This window comes from Ptychodera flava, chromosome 15 (assembly GCF_041260155.1).
Source record: "Ptychodera flava strain L36383 chromosome 15, AS_Pfla_20210202, whole genome shotgun sequence".
NCBI lineage: Eukaryota > Metazoa > Hemichordata > Enteropneusta > Ptychoderidae > Ptychodera > Ptychodera flava.
In genome coordinates, this window is record NC_091942.1 from 10,264,257 (window position 1) to 10,284,523 (window position 20,267).

Here is a 20,267-nt window from a genome sequence, read left to right on the forward strand (position 1 = left end):
CATCATTCCTTGTGGCAGATATTAAAAACCCAAGCAGCCTTTTGAATGCATCTTCTGCTTGTATTTATTGAAGCTACACTTATTAAAGCAGGACATTTTTGCCCGTAAATCCTACATATGTAGGAGTTCATTCAGACTCTTTCAATGAAAATGTGTGATAAAGGTCTTTAGAGTTCTTGGAAATTACAATTCTTTTTGTGAGCATCTACAGTAATACTTGAAATCTGCCTAGCCTTCATGCAAAAAGACATTGCTGTTCTCAAATAAAAATGGCATGCAATGACTGGATGAATGTGCAAGAAATTGAATAAGCGCATTTTGCTTAGTTTCAATGGCTGTTTTAGTGTCCATATTCAAGTTTTCTATTCTGTTGTTTTTCCTGTGATTGTTCAGAATTTCTGTCATTGCATACATTTTTACACAACTTTGAGTGACTTTCCTGAGATTTTAGCCCATATTTTTTAAATCAAGAGCGCCCTCTCTCATCACTTTTTCAAAAACTTATACTGACAACAGAGAGTAATACTGTCAGTTCCCTAACCAGATAACTTTAAAAGAGTGTATTCTTCCACACAATTTTGATTTCATTTCAGGGCCACAGGTAGTGGTCAATGTACATGGTCAGGATGTTTATGGTACTGCAGTTGTCAGGGGTTATGGCGCTGTTCATGTTCCAATTTCACCGGGAAGGTATGGCTGAATACTTGGTTTTTTCTCTAATATGATTTACACAGTCTAAAAAGCCAACTTTCACAGCCCCAATAATGATATCTTTTGAGGGACATTATTTCACCACCAGATTATACAGTACCATCCTATTGTTGTTACTAGGGTGGGTAGACCCATAAATAGGCAAAATGGAGTGAAAGCTGTATGCTTCAAGTATGCAGAAACTACCGGCATGGTAAACATATTTCAGTGTTGTGCTAAAGAAATTTGAATCTTCCAAACAAATTATGATACAAAACTGGTAAGGTAGTAGTATTGAGTTACTTTAGACCAATAAAATATTACTTTCCGTATTCACTGAACTGCTGTACACGTGTTCTGTGCCATTTACAAATTTTCACTGAAGCCAGACAAAGGTGGTGTGCAAAACTCTTCAAGGGCAATTAGGTTGGGAGAAAATACACATAGCCATTGTAGCCATTTAGAATGGACCCTCCCCATGTAGAGATGGAATTTACAAAGCACCTTAAAGTTTCAAATCAGGAGAGTATACGGGAACAAGGTCTTTCAAAGTTTTTTGAAAGTTAATGGCGATTGTAACCTTAGTCAAGTGACCAGCAAGGAAGTTGTTAAGAATTTGTAAGAAGACGGTATTTTATGAGAGATATTGTAAGTTTCATGGAAAAATTATACAACAAGACTCAGGCATTTGTATCTGTGTCTAACTGAAATTCTTCACTTATATCAGTGTAGAATTAAAAACAAAACATATGGTATGTGACATATCATAAGTGTTCAAAGGAAATGCAGTTCCCCATGGCCTCTGCACTGGCATCTTCTAACTTTATGTCAATCTATGCGTCTTTCTCACAGGCATGTCAGAATTATACCATTGTATGTTCCAGAATCATCATCACACTTCCAGAAGTTTACAAGGTAAGGGTTTCTGTTTTGTACCTCTATACTGTTCCACAGTTGGCAAAACAACTCAAGAGATTAAAGATCTTGGACAACACAGAAAGTCAAGGGAAAAAACAAAAGTTTGTGATAGGTATGCATTGGTGGCGCTGCATACAGTACATGCATCATCAACATCAAGGATACACCTTTGAAACTAGGGTCTCTGGATAGAATCAGAATGGCCTGTAGGGAATGTATGGAGTAATAATCTAACTGTGCTTATCAAATATAAAGAGTATTCTAAATTCAGTAGTATTTTTTATTCTGGATCTTGAATTCTTGGATTTGAATCTTTAATTCATCGACCATAGAAAGTTTTTCTTTACATGATACTGTAATTCTGTAATGTGTTGATCATTGAGATGCATAGTTTTAAGATTCTAGAAATTTCATGCATAAGATATATTAAGATGATTTATATGAGCTACCACACATATTTTCTCAGTCTGTGTTGTCTTGAACTTGTTTCCCAGCGAAGGTCATTGCTAACCAGTTCATGATTGGTTGTGCAGTGTGTTTGTAAATGTCAGATGTCATTACAACCACAACCTTGACCAGAATAATTACAGTTACAGTTACTGTCTTCCTTGATCTTGGTAACCATGGCAACAACTGCAGTGTCATTCTTCATCGCCATGACGACAATTACCATGACGGTCTCATTAGTTACAGAAATAGCTTTCGTCTGGTCAACCTAGAGACCTTGCTGCATATTTTTCTCAAAGAATTCCCCAAATAGTTGACTGTACATGTTTCTCTCCGACAGTAGAAAGGGCAATACTACAGAACAATACATAGGTGTGTGAGGAACGCTTAGTTAAATGGGAAGGACGTCCATTAGGACAATGTTTTGCATATGTCAAGCCATCACTGCCTTCATAGCGTTACAGTACAAATTCATTGCAGTCTTCACAACATCAGTTAACACCCAACATATATGCTTCATTAAAATTCTGTACCTGCCAAGTATTATGATGTCCCAGTCATCATTTGTCTAGTCTTCAGTTTAATCAACTGCAGAGATCTCAGTGTAAATGATATCATCAAATCCAACAAGGTAGTAATTGGCCTTCTATTATCAGCAAACTTGTTTGTTTAATTACATCCCCAGATACTGCCAGGGTTTGTGTAACTTCACCCCTAGATAATTGACTTGGTTTGTTGAATGACATCCCTAGATAACTGAATTTCATTCTGGAGATGATCAGTAGATATAGGTCAAGAGAACTCATAGCCGGTAATTTACTGGCAGCTTTCAACAAGGAGTCTATTTTGTATTACACTGTACAGATCAACTGTCTTTCATTCAGAGTATCACTGGAACTGCAGCAAATTTGAATTTTAAGTTACCAGAATAGTATCATGCTTGCACAGGTAGATTTTAAGTTGTTATGCTTCCTTAACATCCTTAATACCCCCACCCCCTGAAAAAAGGCACAAGGGACTTAAAAGTATAGTTGGTAAAACATTTTGTTATGTACATGTAATTACATTGTTTTGCATAAATGTTTAGGTTAGAAATTCTGTGCATAGAGTTTATTCCTCATGCACTGGCATTGGTCTGTAGATTGATGAAGTTGTTGATTTGGTTTATTCCATTTAGTTGGCTGATGAGCAGAAGACCAGAATACAGAGATCACAACACTGTTGCCAGGGGTGAAGGAAGAGAGGGTAAGTTGTCAAGTCTCAATGCAAAAACCTTTGAAAAAGTGATATCACATGTGGGGCTGTGAGGACAAGTGCGCCCTCTTGTGGCCTGTTCACAATTTGCATTCATTTCTCACGTCCCCGTCATCGGCCAATGCTAGAGATCTAGAGTCAGAAATGTATGCTTTGCACTTTTGTCAGAAGTTAAGTAGGTAATGCACACTGATTACTTACATGATTTAAGTATTTTCACAATTTACTAGTCTCCTGGATAAAAAACATTGAAATAGTATGGCATACCGGTAGATACACGCACATGACAACTGGTAAAAATTTCTCCACTTGTAAGATGAGCAACTTTCGATAAAATTGTTTATAAGTACTGTCATGACCTAAAATCTCAGGGTAAAGAAAATTTGACTTCAAAAAGTCATTTTACATTTTTTCTGATCACTGAAGCATTGCAAATCATATATAAACTAAAAATAACCCACAAACTAGGATAAATTATTTCAATCAGAAGGGATTTAGCCTTGGACAATCAGTGCTTTTCTGAATGTCATTTACATGTGGCGTATCTGTCTTAGGAATTAGGGAAATTAGTCAATCAGGAAAGTATCATTACTATTCTACTGTGATTGTCTCCCAGTTTCATCATCATTTCATCAGCGTGATCCAGGATCTCACATGTATATCTATGGTACCAGTGCTTGTCAATCAAGATGTTTTTCAGGTCTGTGTTAACCCTTGATCAAGCTGATGTTTTAGTGTCGTTGCCATCAAGGATTGGTATTTTGGATGGTGTATTACGCAAAGGACAAACGTTAGTTTCAGTGTGTCGTTAATGTATCTTGGTAGGGACTTCCTGTCATGTCATTGGGTTTGTCTCAAAGTCTGATGCGCTCAAAGGGGTAAAGATATCAAATCTAGGCCAGGGAGAGAATTACCAGCAATGGAAAAAAAATCGAGTAAGAAATTGTTGTCATGGGATTGGTACAATGGCGTATAAAACAGTTTGGAAATTGCCAGTTGGTGTATAGGTACATTAAAAAGTTTTCAAAAATTATGCAAGAACAGTTTTGGAACAATGACACGTATGGTCACAAGCCACTGTATTAATATCAAGAATCATTTTGAATAAATGTGAAGCGAACAGTACTGATTGGAACATTGTTCAGTGAATTCATATGTTACTGAGTCTGAGGCAAAGATGGTGTTAGGAGGAGGAGGGAAAGAGAGAAACAGGAGACAGGAGTGATGATGGTGGAGAGGAAATACAGGAAATAGTACATGAAAATGAGGAAGGGATGAGATCGGAGAAACTGTTTTGAAATTATAACATTACAAAGAATAAGAATGAGACTGTGAGGTAGAAAATGGGTCTAAAACAGCGGTGAGTTCACAAAAAATTATTACATGAGACCATATGGTAAACCACACTGTAAATGTGTGTTGTAGACTCCCTGTCACAATACATGTATCTCTTTCTGTGTGATGCGTTGTATATTTGACAATAAGAGCCACATAATAGATAAAGCAAACAGGCCATGCCGAACTCTTGTTTCAGAAAATTAAAAGCAATAATTTGATTTTTTTGGACAGTCTTTATGTATGTTTTACCATAAACCTGTCAGTGAGTATTGATATTAATTTTATATCCTGACAGTTTCAAAATGGATTTCCCTTACTCTATCATGAAAACAAATATGAGCAGTGCCTAATGGTTGTGAAATTAAAATATAAAGCATTAGCTGGTTTCCCTATATGCTTTAATTGAGTGAATGTTACATTGTTGTTTCTGGCCAGAATATTGCAATTTTATTTGAGTGTGGAAAATATTAACAGCCAGTTCTTAATTAAAAACCAGACTCTTCTCTATATTGTGAAATTATGAATGTTTTTGCCATGATGTAGCCTTCCTGACTTCAATGGAAATAATGTCTGTTTAGAATTTCATCGTTGCCCAGTGACAATGCCTATTGATGTGTTTGACAGAGACAGATAGACCAGGGCTATTGCCCATGATACGGGGATGTTTTTCAGGTTTGTGGTACGCAACTTGATCAGATTGCTACACTTTATTAAGTACATGTACACTGCAAGTGTCCTGTTCTGTGAACAGATGAAAGCATGTGTGTATATTAAGACTGTAATCGGTAGAATAAAATCATTTTTGTTCCATTTCAAAAGAAATTCCTTCCATTCCTTCCGTGATGCATGAAGACATCAATAACATCGTTGATTGCTTCCGTCTGTAGTTGTGTGTTATCTCATTAGGGTCTATGCTTAACCCCATTACTAATATATAAGCAGCTGTCTGATTTGCATATGTATACAGCGGACTTGAAATGACAGAGTTAGGTTTTGAAGTCTAGGGTTGTTCCATGCAGGGTCAGACTGAAATATTCCATGGTACCATATTTTGAGTCAAACTTTCACTTCCGTATATGTTCATTGACCACAGTGTACACACCAAAGTATGGATGTGGAAAGGTCAGATAAGGACAAGCCAACATTTTGCAAGTGTTTTCCACATGTGTTGATTCCCATGTAATTCAATCTCCAAAGCCAATTTTTATGTAATTTAGTAATCTCCTGTTGATCAACAATAGAACAAAAACAAATATACACAGCATGTGTAATCTTCTGTGGATGTAATAAAATCTCTCAAAACAATCCATTTTATTAGCCTTTCATTAACTTTGTTGTCCTCATCATTGATGGCACATGACCATTTCAAACCAAACCCCTGCTGAATTTGGGATATCTCATCCAACACAGTACCTGCGTAATGTAAATTTTTAATTCGTTTCCTCAAATTAGTTTGCAGAAGTTCAATAGTGACGCGTAGATATGAATATGGTGGCAAATCTAGCGTACTGTTCAATACGCCACGGATGACTGAAACACACTGGATTAATAATCACCTCGTCTTTGTACCCAGCATAGGGTATCCTCTCACCTGACTGCATCTAATGTGTTTTAATTTTTGCCAGTGTCGTCTCCTTTTCGCCTTTTTAGAAAAAAGATAATTGACTGCGAGTGTGATGTGAGTCACACAGGGGAGCTGACATTATGACATTAAAGGTACACTGATAACATTCCCATGAAATGCATTTCCATATTTTTCACCCAAATTAAATTGACTCCATTCTTCTTCCTTTTTTTATTCAATTTCCTTCCCGACGACACATGACGATTTTTCCAAATGGGTGTTTCATTACAGGTCAGCAGTGGGTCTCACATCTACAGCCCAGAGTAATATAATTTTATAATTACTGAAATATCCGATGGCGACATAATGCACGGAAGAATGAAAATACATAATAAAGTCCTCATGACTGAAGCTAATGCATTAATAAGTTTTTTTGGATGCATTTCCGTCACGGCTGATGTGTCATCCTATTTTGTAGCGGATGAGTAGAAAAATAACCTGGTGACAGAAAACCTAAAAGAGTGAAGTGGAATGTAGACCTAGCTATTTCGTGTCACTGTATTTTATCACTTGCTACCATCTGTCAATATTTTCGTATCTTTTGCATTCATCAGGTTTCTCGTTGACCGTCTGCCCTTTCGTCGTAGAGACAGCTTTGTTTGCTCCCTGGCTCTCATGACATTTGCAGAAAATGTACTGTCACGGTGTTTGATTGATTGTTACGTCAGGCTGGCAACAGATCACTTTACAAAATGGTAAAATTCTGAACACCAAGGGAACCTACTTGCATGAGAATTAAAATAGTGAATCAGCCTGTATTAGACTCCAATGATGAGCTTTGCAGGTTCTTTGTGTGTGCGCTTGTATTTAGCAAATGTTTGGCCATCCCTTCATCTATACCTGTATTGGCTGTTAAAATATCCGCAGGACTGTTCCATTTTACTTTCCTTGTTGCACGTCAGACCTGTAGGATCAGGTCATGCGTGATCAACCTTGTCTGAAGGCGTATAGCGAACTCAACTTTATTCTGAACTACAGGGATTCAAAATATTGTCACGTACCAGACTGATTCGTGTTTCAAATGCGCTTTCTTGACAAAGATACCATATTTAAGTGCAGTATCATAGCACTTTTCAACCCGCTGTTGCTACAGAAAAGGAAAACGATCGTTTTTCAAAAGCAATATCTTTCCAGAAGATATCACAAATCCGCATTATCAAAGAAAAACTTATAACCGGTGCATTGTATGGAAAGTATGAAAATATAATGCCATTTCAATTCTTTTGTAAGGTTTTTCCGTCAGCTTTTAGACTTCATATCTTCATTATTGTTCTCATACAGAGATTCCTGAACCGCATCTTATTGAAAGATGAAAAGGCAACTTACCAAAAAATGAATAATAAAAGTGATTGCTTATCATGATAAAGCACAAATGCTAGACCGAAGGAGCATGAAATCATCTTGCTATCAGACACAGACGGCATTCATGAAGCTATTGTCCTCTTTGATATCGCGGCACTCGGACTGATAACATTTTATGCAAATCTGTAGAAAGCATTGGTTTGAATACCCTCTTCAAGTCGAGCACTCATGAAATTGGAAGTTTCCGCGGGAACATGACAAGATTCCAATCCAATCTCTTAATCCACGGTGTACGTTTTTTCTGTCCTTAGAGGTTCACTGATAAGACTTACTTTATCGCAGGAGAATATTGCATTTCTCTATTTTTTGTGTTAAAAATAATGGCGACAGAGTCGGTGATAGAGTTTTCCGTTTCTAATGGCTGTGTCAGGTTGTAATGGCCGCGGTGGAATACATCTTGAATGAGAGAAGTGTAATTAGTTAGGCAGTGGATTCTTTGAGCTTTGTTTAAGGTCACTGACAGGTAATGAAAGAGCATCAAGCATTGTGAAATTGCCAAGAATCTTGTTTTGCAAGAAGTTAAGGTACTCTACACATCAAACCTGAAAGATGTAAAGTTTTGCTCAGATGTTATTCCTCTGAGAAAATCTAAAGCCATTATTTTGAAAATTGGGAATAGAAGTCAGGGTTCAGCATGCCTATTTTGGTAAGTACCAGAATAATGAATTTTAACCCTTTGAGCACTGTAGTTTTTCCAACCAAAATATCAGGGTAACATCTTACCAATTTTTATGAATTTTTGTGTAATTTTTTTTAAATTTTGGACCAAAATGATATAACTTTTCATTGGCTACAGTTTTGACCAAAATTTTGGGAAAAATCCGAAAAAAAAGGCTAGATCTGAAAAATTGTTTGTGTTATGTTCTGTACAGGCAACAAAAATTGACTTTGGCATTCAAAGGGTTAATTAATTGAAATTCAAAAAGGTCGCCATCCCTGTGTTAACTCTATGGGGGAAAATGATATTTTTGACTTTCACAAAAACAAGACTGTGAGAAATTCATTGACTCCATAGGCTTCAGAATGAGACCACACACCCAGTAGGCTTGCTAAGTGTTATGAAAATTTGAGAGTCTGAATATCTGTCCTGGAGACACATCCTAGCTTTTAAAGAAACCAGTATTGTTGTTGACTGAGGTAAAATGAGGTAGCTACCCTTTTTGCTAACCCATCCCCCCTCCATTATAGAACAACCCATTATTATTTGTTCCCTCTGTGTAGCTGGTTTATGCCACTTTGAAAATAGGGAAGGTGAGGTTTACATTACAGTAAACACTGATGAGAAGTGGCAAGATATGCGACAACCCTTATCAAGGTTCTGAAGTAGCAGCTATTTAGTGGATATGTTGTTATCAAGAGCATGTTGCCGTCTGCATGTTTCAGCACTGTGTGCTGATGTTGTTGAGGCAACGCAAGCATATCCAGTGATGGACTGAACAGAATTGAAAAACCACAAAGAAGGCAGTAATCTAAAACAAGAACAATAACTTGACCTCAAATCTGTGGAATTATACCAGTAGTTTAGAAATACTTCATGGGAAATCAATAGTCTGTGTACACTGCTGGTTCTTATTTGTGCAGCTGAAGTGTGACAATATTAGAAATAGAATATTGATGGTAGTAAGAGTATCACTGTAAGTTTTAGTTGACGGAAGTAATAAACTGCATCTGTCAAATTAGACAGAATTGAAGTAAATTTCAGGTAATTTGCCTCTCCTATCCAAAAGAGATACCCTATGTTTATCTATATTATGACAGAAAGTAGTTTAAAGTGTCTGAAACCAAAGTAAGAGCAAAACTTTACAACTTTAATTTTCCAAGTGGATATTTATGAAAATATTGTTTACAGTATTGAATATGCATTTAGTAGTACCTTTCTCCTTCCCATACGTTGGCCCAAGGTCATCATAATACTGCATGGATGTTTTTGGCACAACTTTTCTCCTCCTGTGACAATACTGATGAACAGCAGTCAGCCTTCATATCAGGGGATGTAAATCATTGAAAATTATCAATACAGCAAGTACAAATAATTCATAGAAAATGTTTGTCATACGCAAAGCCGTAACAATGAACAGGAGAGGGCCATTTCCCCATTTAATACAAATCCCTTTGAAATGGCTGTTGCCCTCATCTTGATATTCATCATTATTTATTGCAGTGTTTACGGTATGCCAAGTCACCATGCGGCAATATCCCAAAAATTATTACACATATTTTATGCATGAACTATTTGAAGTGAATACTGATAAATGTTCTTTTTATCAATCTCAGTGATATTTATACCTAATTCTGTCAACAGTGAGGTACTTTTGTTGATTTAATCCAAGAACCGATGCAATTAGGATGGGGCTCATGGTTGTTTGTAATAGAATTTTAGGAGGAAAATATGTTGTTTTGTGTAAGATGCCTTGACCTGCCTTGGTACGCCATACAAAGGGCTCTGTGACTGTGGTAGCACTCATTATTTAAGATTACTCCAATTGTTATTGCATCAGCTGTTTTATATTGGTATGTACCAGATGACAAATACTTATATACTTGCAAGTTGCATGTATTAAGTCTGTGTTCCCTCATTTTTAAGAGGCCTTTATCATTACTAACAGCCATGCCACATTGGATGATGGTTGAAATGACAATATTTCAGGATAACTTATCCAGTTTTATGGTCATTGGTTCCTTGAGCTTTGCTTGTATGGCAGAGTAACATTGACTTTCACAAGTGCCGTGTGTTTGTATTACTACTGCAGAATTTACTGTGAATGAATTGCAAGGTCAAGGCATAAAATCAGCCAAGCTGGTGTTAAAAAATAACTCCTTTGTATTTTAACAGGTCTGATAACTTGAATTTTGTGATTGCAACAGTCAGACATAAGTTTTGAGCTGTTTATTGGTCAGCCTATGTAATGACATATTTTATTTTAGAGTACAGTCACAGCTTGCATAGAGCACGTACACAGTACACATGTCAAATGTATTCTGCTATGATAGCATTTGAGAGGAAACCAATCTCAGATGGCTTCATAATGACTTTCGTGCCCTGGCTGATACATGTTTAATGATATGGTATATGTGTCATTAACAGAGTGGATAAACTACATCAAGTTTTAATACTGTTTGCTAGGCTCATTCAGTAAATCACCTTTTACAAAACTCATAGCCATCACTTTTCATCCCAGTTGCTTTTAACCCTTTTCCTGCCAAGTCCATATTTCACCACCAGGTCAAGATGGTTAAAATTAATGAAACACAACGTATTCCACATGATGTATTTTAACATAATACCGTACATTTGAAGGCTGTTGAAAACATAATACTGTAAAGTTGATTTTTTTGGGACAAAAGATGCTCTAACATACCAAGCCAAGTGGGTGAAAATACGTTATGTTTTGGCTCAATACCGCTTTTTACTGACTTGGCTGATGGGGAAGTGATGCAGTTATTACTGTCTGGCAGGAAAAGGGTTAAAAATTAACACGTACATCTCAACTTATACAAAGGCCTACCTGCAGTAATAAACATGATCAGAACTGTTGAGATGTTAGTCCGTATCATTCTTCTATACATATGACCTGTGTTGGCCAAAGTGATAATTTTAGTCTTTAGCATTAAGATTCAAGATCTCAGCTGCTAAGAAGGACATTATTCAAAGCCTGAAGGATCCTCAAAACACTTTCAAAATCAGTTACTGGCTATTAAAATAAGTAAAATTAAAAAAACACCAGAATTGGTAAAAATGGTATGTTTTATTTTTAAGTACAATTTATGGTCTAGTAGAAAGTAGCTTTATTTTGCCACAAACGCTTTGCCAGTGTAGTCACATGAGTTTAAAGGGGCAGGTTTGTATCAGCTTTGCTTGTCACTGCAAAGGACTAATGCCACTCTCAACAAGTTTTGATATGAACATCAAGTTTTCATCACCATGGTTTGGCCCAAACCCATTGTTATCAATGATGAGTGTGAGCCTGTTCACAGGGAGTTGGGGATGAACAGGTTGACGGCACATTATGTTTTAGTAGTGCTTGCCAGGTCAGTCTTGGTAAATCATCTTTTCATGGCGTATAAATTATCACTTTCCATTGTGATGGATGTTATATATCATCATATGCATATCATGTGACATGATGACCAGCAGAAATACATGTGATCAGAAGCTAGTTGCAATCAAACAAATCTAACGACAAGATGACAATTTATATGTAAGGAGCTCGAGTGCGCAGTTTTTTACAGTGTGGCCAAAAATTATACAGATTTAAAGGTATTTGGTCACCTGTTTTTTTAATAGCCAATCACAGATTTTACGCGCGTGGCCGCTTTTTAAAAAGGGCGCAGCCACATGACCAGCCGTGGCATATTTAGCAGCGTGAGTGTGCATGATCTTTGACGTATCAAATTTGGAGGACGGACAGGTGTTACGGGGTCGGACACTAAGCCCTGCTCCCTTTACCATATACAATGTATATGGAATGTGTAAATTTACGGTGACCGTGTACCTCTAACCTTGGTGTTCAAGATCCTTGATCTCATCAGTCAAGAAAGTGATGTGAAAGGTGCCGGTCACACTTAGAATTCAAACTCAGGTTGTGTCACTGAACAAACCCACAACTCTAAATAAATAAATGAATAAAAAATAAAATTGACAAACAAACATTCCTTGTTTACTTGATTACTGTTTGATATTTATGGTATCTCAGAAATTATCAGTAGGTATATAATTGGCATGTACAATTTACCAGTTAAGGTGCATTGGGGTATTCTGGTATAACATTTATAATGAGTAGAAATGATATATTAAAAAAAGTGATTCAGGAAAAGTACTTTTCATAAGGTTCTATTGGCATTTGTAGGTTCTAGAGAAAGCAAAGTTGTCTTGACCGTCGACTGTAAAAGGCAAAACTGGATAGGCATCAGTACTGCCTCATCCAAGCCAGTGTAACATTAATATTCCCTGCATGGAGACATGTTTTGTGATATCTTAAGTTCATCGGAGTCCAAATCTCATGAGATTGTCTCACTCAAAACTTTGCAAAATCTCATCAGAATATGACACCATCTTCAGTCTTATTGACCCAGCCAAAGTAGATAATAAGGTGAAATATCAGCTCATCTAATGTATCTGTGTTTTTGACGTATTTTCCCAATTGGAAGACGTCAGAATGTGTTTCTGTTTTGAGGTTTGAGGTTTGAAGCCGCGGTTACAACACAGTGCAGAGTATGGCTTTGACATGGAAGGTTGGCTTGTAATCCAGTCAGGCAAGAATAATGTTATCAGAGACTCCTGAATTTGCCAAATGCTTTTATCAGGAATTACATCAATTCATTGTAACTTATTTATTTCTCATCCTTCTCCAAGGCCGGTGAAGTCTATGTGTTGAAAGGTCTTGATTGAGCCAACCCTGTTGAGAGCCGACGCGGCATTTTCCTCGAAGCAGGGTTGCCAGGCGGCATTTTTAACATCCATACGGCATTTTCAATTTCCCAAGCTTCTAGTTTAACACCACTGCTCTCAGTGTATTAATCAGACCGCTTAGTATCGTAATGATGCCTTGCAGGACGGAAAGGGCCCCGAAGAAGTTGAAATTTGCATTCATTGTCACGACAAATCTGTAAATGCCCCCTATTTTACGAGTACAAGTAGTGAAGACAAGAATTCAAGAGGAATATGCATACCCTGCTATCAAATAAGAGACCTTTTACGCAGTACTCCCACTGAACTCAGTGTCCTTTATGATACAAGTGTGATGCAGCATTGATTTTTTTATTGACACAAGTGGCCAAAACAGAATGTTTTAATGGCTTAGCAAACTAGTACTCCCAAGACCTACCTATCTCATAAATAATCTACACTTGCACTTCAATGTTATTTATTATTCATGTATATCTGATTAGAAATATAGACTAGCATTTATGTTTTACTGCCCAGGGGGAATAGCTGTGCATAGATTTTGTTTATCTCAGTGTGTCACTTTGCTCAGCAGCTTTTTAATGTCGAGCTTCAATGGAGGTAATCATGACCGAAGTTTACACCTGACTGTATGTGATATACCTCCTGTTACTGTTACAATGTGCTTTTTTAAGCCCAGTGTTGCACGGCCAGGGTACTTCTTCCATTGGTATACAATACTCTATTATTGCCAGCTTCAAACCCAATGTTTCACGTTCAGGGTACTTCTTCCATTGGCATGCAATACCCTGTTGCTGTCAGCTTTAAAGCCCAATATTTCAAGCCCAGGGTACTTCTTCCATTGGTACTGTATACAATACCCCGTTGCTGCCAGCTTCAAACCCAATGTTTCACATTCAGAGTACTTCTTCCATTGGCATACAATACCCTACTTTAAAGCCCATAATCATATTCCTACATTTACGTGCCTGTGTAAAGCTATGGGGGGAGTGCCCTCACATCCATGCATTTTTTTAACGTATCATGCCCTGCCTTGGTGCCCAAATATGGACAATCGTGTGCATTTCTGAACTTCCTTGTTCTGGTTACTACGCATGTTGCTATCCGCAAACGTTCCATTCATACACAGAGCCCATTCATACACAGAGCCAGTGCGAGATTTAGGAAAACGTGTGCTCACTCAGATTGTGGTAGCGCATATGTAGTGACAGTGGACCACACCGGTGACATCGGCGTATGTTTCTAAATTCTAGTGAAATCCTGTGTATACTAAGTGCGTGCCTGTTCAGTGTAAATTACAATAAATTGACATCATGCTTTTGTCCTTCTTACACCTCGATTTCAGCCTGGATCTCTGTTGGTCACGAAATAGTGCGCATGTTGCTTTGCGCGTTGTAGAATTCTGCAGGTAAACAAATGACATCATTATATGTGTCAATCTGCGACAGGAAGCGGCCATGGCTTTTCTGAAAAATTGACACAAATGGAGATGAATTTTTGATATTGCACACATTTTTATCTCCAAAACGATGCTGAATACTGTGTAAACTACATATTTATCATTCCATAAGGTATGAGATAAAAACTTAACGGCCCTGATAATATTTCATGCCCAGGGTACTTCTTCCAATGGCATACAATACCCTGTTGCTGTCAGCTTTAAGGCAATTTAAGCCCAATGTTACTCAGATGCCTCTTCCACTGACATACAATATTCTGTTACCTATTATTGTAAAGAAGATTATCAGCAGGCTGTCAGTTCCTTGTGTGAATGCTAGTGTACAATGTATATCAATTGTTCTGATGTTTGTAACAAATGGTACATGGTCAAAGTTTTAGGGGAGAAATCTGTCAGTATTGAACATGCAATACACGTCTTGAACCTGGCTTTATTGTTTGCATGAGGTGAACATGTTCAAACACATACATGTATGTTCAGTTCTTTATCTACAGAATGTTGACGCAGGGTTTGCTCTGGCTACTCAAGCTGATTAGCCTTTTTGGCTAATACAGTGTGAACACAAGTAGCCTGATTTTTTTGGAGAGGTGGGGTCAAGGGTCACACACATATTCATCTCAAAGGGTCAAAGGTCATATCATTAAACACACAAGAGTAATGATAATCAAATATTTTAGAAGTCCGCCACTTTCTCATCATCATACCTTGAAATAAAATGTGAAGGTGAAACAAAGACATCATGTATGCCACAGGCGCTTAAACCGTCGCTACGCGAAGCCGGCCTGTACTCCGGTATACAGGCCGGTTTCGCGTAGCGACAGTTTAAGCGCCTGTGATGTATGCTGCCATTCACGTTCAAGATCATGGTGTGAACCATGAACTGGTGGCATGTGCATTGGCTGCACGTAAAAGTAACTCTACTTTCCAAGATCAAACGGTCCGTGTCTTGTGGAAACAACACCATAACAGTGAAAATTGTAATGGTCACCGGTAAAAGCTCTTCACAGATGAAAGGATGATTGCTGAAAACAACTGAAGTTGCATGTTTAGACCATGACAACCCCCTGGGAAAACCTACAGCGTGAACGTGAACAAACAATGGCTGACGTCACTAGAGTGGGACTATTCTATTTAGGTAACGGGGGACATTTCGGAGGGGCACAAGTACATGTAGACGTGCCATTTTCCTCACGATGCTATCACGGTAACTTCGATGTCCCATTGGTTTCTTTGATCTGAAAAGTAATTTTACCAACTTTAATGACCCATTATACTCTGAAAACAGTGGCGAGGCTTATACTTAGATGAGTACGGTAGTAGTCTGCCGAAGACTCCCCAAGAAGTAAAACAAAATACCGCAATGCAACACAACATCGTAGAACCATCCATGGTAGAATAAAGCGACCGAACGTACAAATTTTGAGTCGCAGTCTGGCGATTGTTCTGACCGTCTGAGTTGCCAATGAGTGAATCAATTCTCCATTTTGCCGTCTGGCGAGCGGTAGTGGGAACACTTGACGTAATGGATACATTGAAATGCAGGGAATATGATTCCGTAGTCATAGACTGAAGAGCAGCTTGTTTTCCAGTCAATTAGAGAGTTTTCCCATTATTGCCTTTTATAGGGTCACTTCCCTATGTAAAATGCTACAACACATATAGTTTCATTCATTCATTGATCCATTCACTGATACATGTTTCCTGGCGGTATCAAATAGAAATACAAAGTACATGAGAAATTTGCAACGAAAGTTCCTCCAGATGTTAAAATAGAAAACAATTCAAATGTATCAGGGTTCTCCACAAGGGGATTTTGAAGCTGGGCCATCCCTCTGTTTTTTGAGCAATCTATTCATGCATTGATAAAAGAAATTTTCACAACAAAAGAACATGCAAATTATGCATTGTTATGTAAATTGGCCACCCAGCTGTTTCCGAGCTGTGGAAAACATCGCATGTGTACTGTGGAATACCTTTATTTTCACTTGGAATATATTTTCGCAATTTTCACTGGACCTTTTTTCCGCTAATCTATAAAATCCAAGTGAAATTTTAATTTTCTATACTTTGCATGTAGTCAGACTAGATGAAGTGAAAATAAGATCATAGTGAATCATTGAAAATCTGTTTTCGGCTAAAATAAATTCCAGTGAAAATAAAATATTCCACAATATGTAATGGAAGTAGAATTTACTAGAGGCTGAATATTCCAGTATATTTTCTTGTGAAGATAAATGACAGACATAGATTACGGACAGAAAAGGTAGATATTGCACTAGAGTTTAGTGGTACAATGTACAAGAATATTTGTTGTTATTCAGCTTCCGTTTCCAGTGCTTGTCTGGTTCATCCACATGGAGTAACTGCTAGCTACACTGTTGATGAAAAAACAGTCTGTTCCTGTCTGGCCTTTCTTCTATCATCATCCAACAGCAAAACTTACCCAACTGTGTGGACATTGTACATTTTTTTTTGCGAAATATCAAATTGATTTTTTCACAGTAATTGCTCGGTGGTGCATCCATTCACATAAACCTGAATGTAAATTAATGAGAACATGGGCACACACGTACCATCGGAGTGAAGTGTTCATTGTCGGCTAAAATTACCCGTAAATGTAGCTTTTAACACACACAGAAAAGTTACCATGGAACTGTCGGTGAAACACATTTTCTGATGGTATCCAGGCTGAAATATGACAGGGTCTGCCGAGGAGGCCATATGCTTGAATGCAGCTCGTTGAAATGTAAGTAATTCCAAATGAGGGTACTACAGTACGTGCAACCCTTCACTGATGGCCCTTGTAATGAGATTGCTAATTTGCCAGCACTCGTCGCATTCTTTGTGCAGTTGTTCAGTTAGGCCGCGTTGAATAATAGGAACGTATGGAAATCAAGTCTAGACGGCTTTGCGACAATTGTTGTTTCCCTGGTGGGGAAGATATAGGAGTTTCTGCTAAATTGAAATGGATGATTGAGCTTTTCTTTACTGGGAAAGTAAAAAATTATTGACCTTCCGGCTGACTTTTTTTAATAGCCAATACTTTTCTCTGCATTTGTGCTGACATGTTTCCATTGACGGAAGGTAAATGCCATAACTGATGACAGTTTTCTTCTAGTGATAGTTTTCAAAACTACCTATGCGTCATATTACTGATGCATTGATATTTTGTAATTTGAAAAGAAGCCTTTATTGACGTGCTGAGCCGACATGACTGTGTAGTAAGTTATCAAACTAGATACAAGTAAATATTTCATTAAAATGCTTTCCCTAATATGCAAGGGAAATGATTGTACTGTGTTGTGCTGAGATGACGCAGCTGTAACTGTAACAAATGTCAAGAAAACAGATCAGAAAGCTGAGAAAGGTTATTGCAGAAATAATTTCAAATTGCGTGAGACTTCCGTCGCTGGAAAGTTTCATGCATGGTCATTGCTTGGCGTCTGTGTAGCAGCATTCACAGTGTGCCCTGTGGCAAAATTTATGGCATGATGTTTTTGTGTCTGTGAAAGCATAACCATAAAAAGAGTGAAATTACGGAAGCTGTACGTCTTTAGAGGGACAGTGGATTTAATTTTACGGTCAGGGGGGACTCGTCTGTCTCCAGAGAGATATGCAACTGCTGTTGTTTTTTTACTGTGGTGATTATTTTTTACTGTCTGTCCTAAAACTTTCATCACATCTGCCGTAATAAACGCATTTTGAAATGTCACAACTGTGTTGTCATCAGCAGGTTTACATGTATGAGACATCTTTGTAAGCCATACAGTCTCATTCAGAGATTTCATGATGGTGTGACGGTCACTGAGGGAAAAAAGTTTTAAAGAGAGAACAGTGTGCGACTGACGTTAACAGTGCGTTTAAAAGTTAGACATTGCAAAAGCAGAGGCGTGAATTTCACTTGTGCTAAATTTGGGACCTGCAAGCAGATCCCTGGATGCTGTTGTAAATGAAAGCCAGGCATTGCTATGTTTTAGATGGATAAGTCGATGCGCGATTCACACTTTTTCTTTGCCAGGCGGGTACGCGTATTCTCAAGTGGATGTGTACAATATTGATGGTGTAGTGGATGTGGTTTCAAGGGACACTACCCGCACAAATGAAATGTTTTAACCCCGTCACCCTTATTTCCTTTGTAATTTGGTCCAAAGCACAAGCTTGATGGGGGTCGCGTCAAAACCAACTTCCCCACTTGCCACAGTGAATGAGTGTTCAAAGGAGAGACAGAAAAAAAGTGCTGGTGGGTTTGGGAAGCTTTATATGCTGCCTCAAGTATGCGTACACAGCTTTCACTTCTGAACTGGGTTACTGTTAGATCATCGTGAATTTTGCCCTGAGAATAAGATTCTAAAATTCTATCTTTCATCTGGAAAGTTTATTTTGTGTATGCATGCATTTTCGTCCTCAGTTTGCTGCATAAGTGTATATCATGCAAATTGTTTATTTATAACTTGAATTGTTTTACTATGAATGCATGCGTGTAGTGAACAAGTATTTACCATGTCTCTTCAAAGATATCACAATCGAAATTTAAGGGATTACAGTTCTAACTTTTGTAAAGATTTTCACTGTTACAGTTTAATACAACAATACAGTGGATAATTTTGTTCCTCCTCCTTAAGGTAGTATGTACCTTAAAAGTGAAAGTTTAAACTTTTGCTCAATAATACCTCAATGAAAATTTCAACCATTCTCTTACCAAATCAAGAATAAAAATCAGGGGTCATCATGCAATGTTTGGTACTAGAGAAACAAAGTACATGTACCAAACATTTAGGTATAATTGAAATTCAAAATGGCTGAAATCCCTGTGGTAACCCTATGGGCAAAAATAAGAATTTCAATTTTCAAAAAAAAACGAAGATGTTAAAAATTTGTCTTATGCCAAATGCTTTAAAATGAGCCCCCACAAGTGGTTGTAAAAATTTGATAATCTGTATATCTGTCCTCATTCTACCTAAAAATATATAGAAATACAGAGTACAAGTTTTAATTTTACCAACAGAATGTATTATGCAAAGTAAGAAAGTGTTATTGTTAACAAATAAATTTTTTGGATCGAATTCAGAACTGCATTTTACAGAAAGAACAACAATACTAGAAAATACTAAAAAAGGACAGATAGTTGAATTTTGCACATTCTGAGATTACTATATGTTTGCTGTGTTCTCATTCGTTTTCACGCTTTCTAATCCTGACGGGCGTAGCATGCTAGCAGGGTACGCTTACCCATTCCGGATACCTGGTACCACCACTAACTATCAGTGGTTTAGGATGGTCCTATTTAAATTTGTAAATCACAAATGTCCCATGGACCTGGTAAATATTACCTTGAATGGAAATGATTATTGGACTAGTTTAATGTCATATTCTAAACTCACCCACATTTAATGTCTGTAATCTAGTGGGTTGTGGCCCTTTTTCCTACTCGTCAAATAACAACATACAGTGAAACCATCTGACCTTCCCCCTTTGCCCCCAATCTTAAAGATCACAAGCAGCCCAAATGATCACAATTTGATAATTTTGCCATACAAAACATCTGGCAGTTATTTTCTCTCCCGGTGATACTATGTTCGAGCACCAGCCTGGAATGGTGGTTTTTGTCCATTGTAATAACATGTATCCACTAATTCAATCCTGTGGGATGTATTACGCTCGCATGGATTCATTAGGACATTTAGCGGCAGATTATCAGGCTGAGGAAACGATTTCCTCAGGGTATTGGCCAATATCAGTCAACAGTGTATTATTATTTTAGAAGCAGCCAG

The 20,267-nt window shown here is 37.6% G+C and overlaps 1 protein-coding gene across 1 annotated transcript in view; it reads left to right on the top strand.

Annotated features, from left to right (window-relative positions):
- The window catches only part of LOC139151107 (B9 domain-containing protein 1-like), a 45,902-nt gene that overhangs the window by 2,383 nt on the left and 23,252 nt on the right, over window positions 1-20,267 (top strand). The window contains exons 4-6 of the mRNA XM_070723657.1: window positions 594-690; window positions 1,543-1,605; window positions 3,233-3,300. Of these exons, the coding sequence (XP_070579758.1) occupies window positions 594-690; window positions 1,543-1,605; window positions 3,233-3,300 (228 nt within the window). The remainder of the gene's footprint in view (window positions 1-593; window positions 691-1,542; window positions 1,606-3,232; window positions 3,301-20,267) is intronic.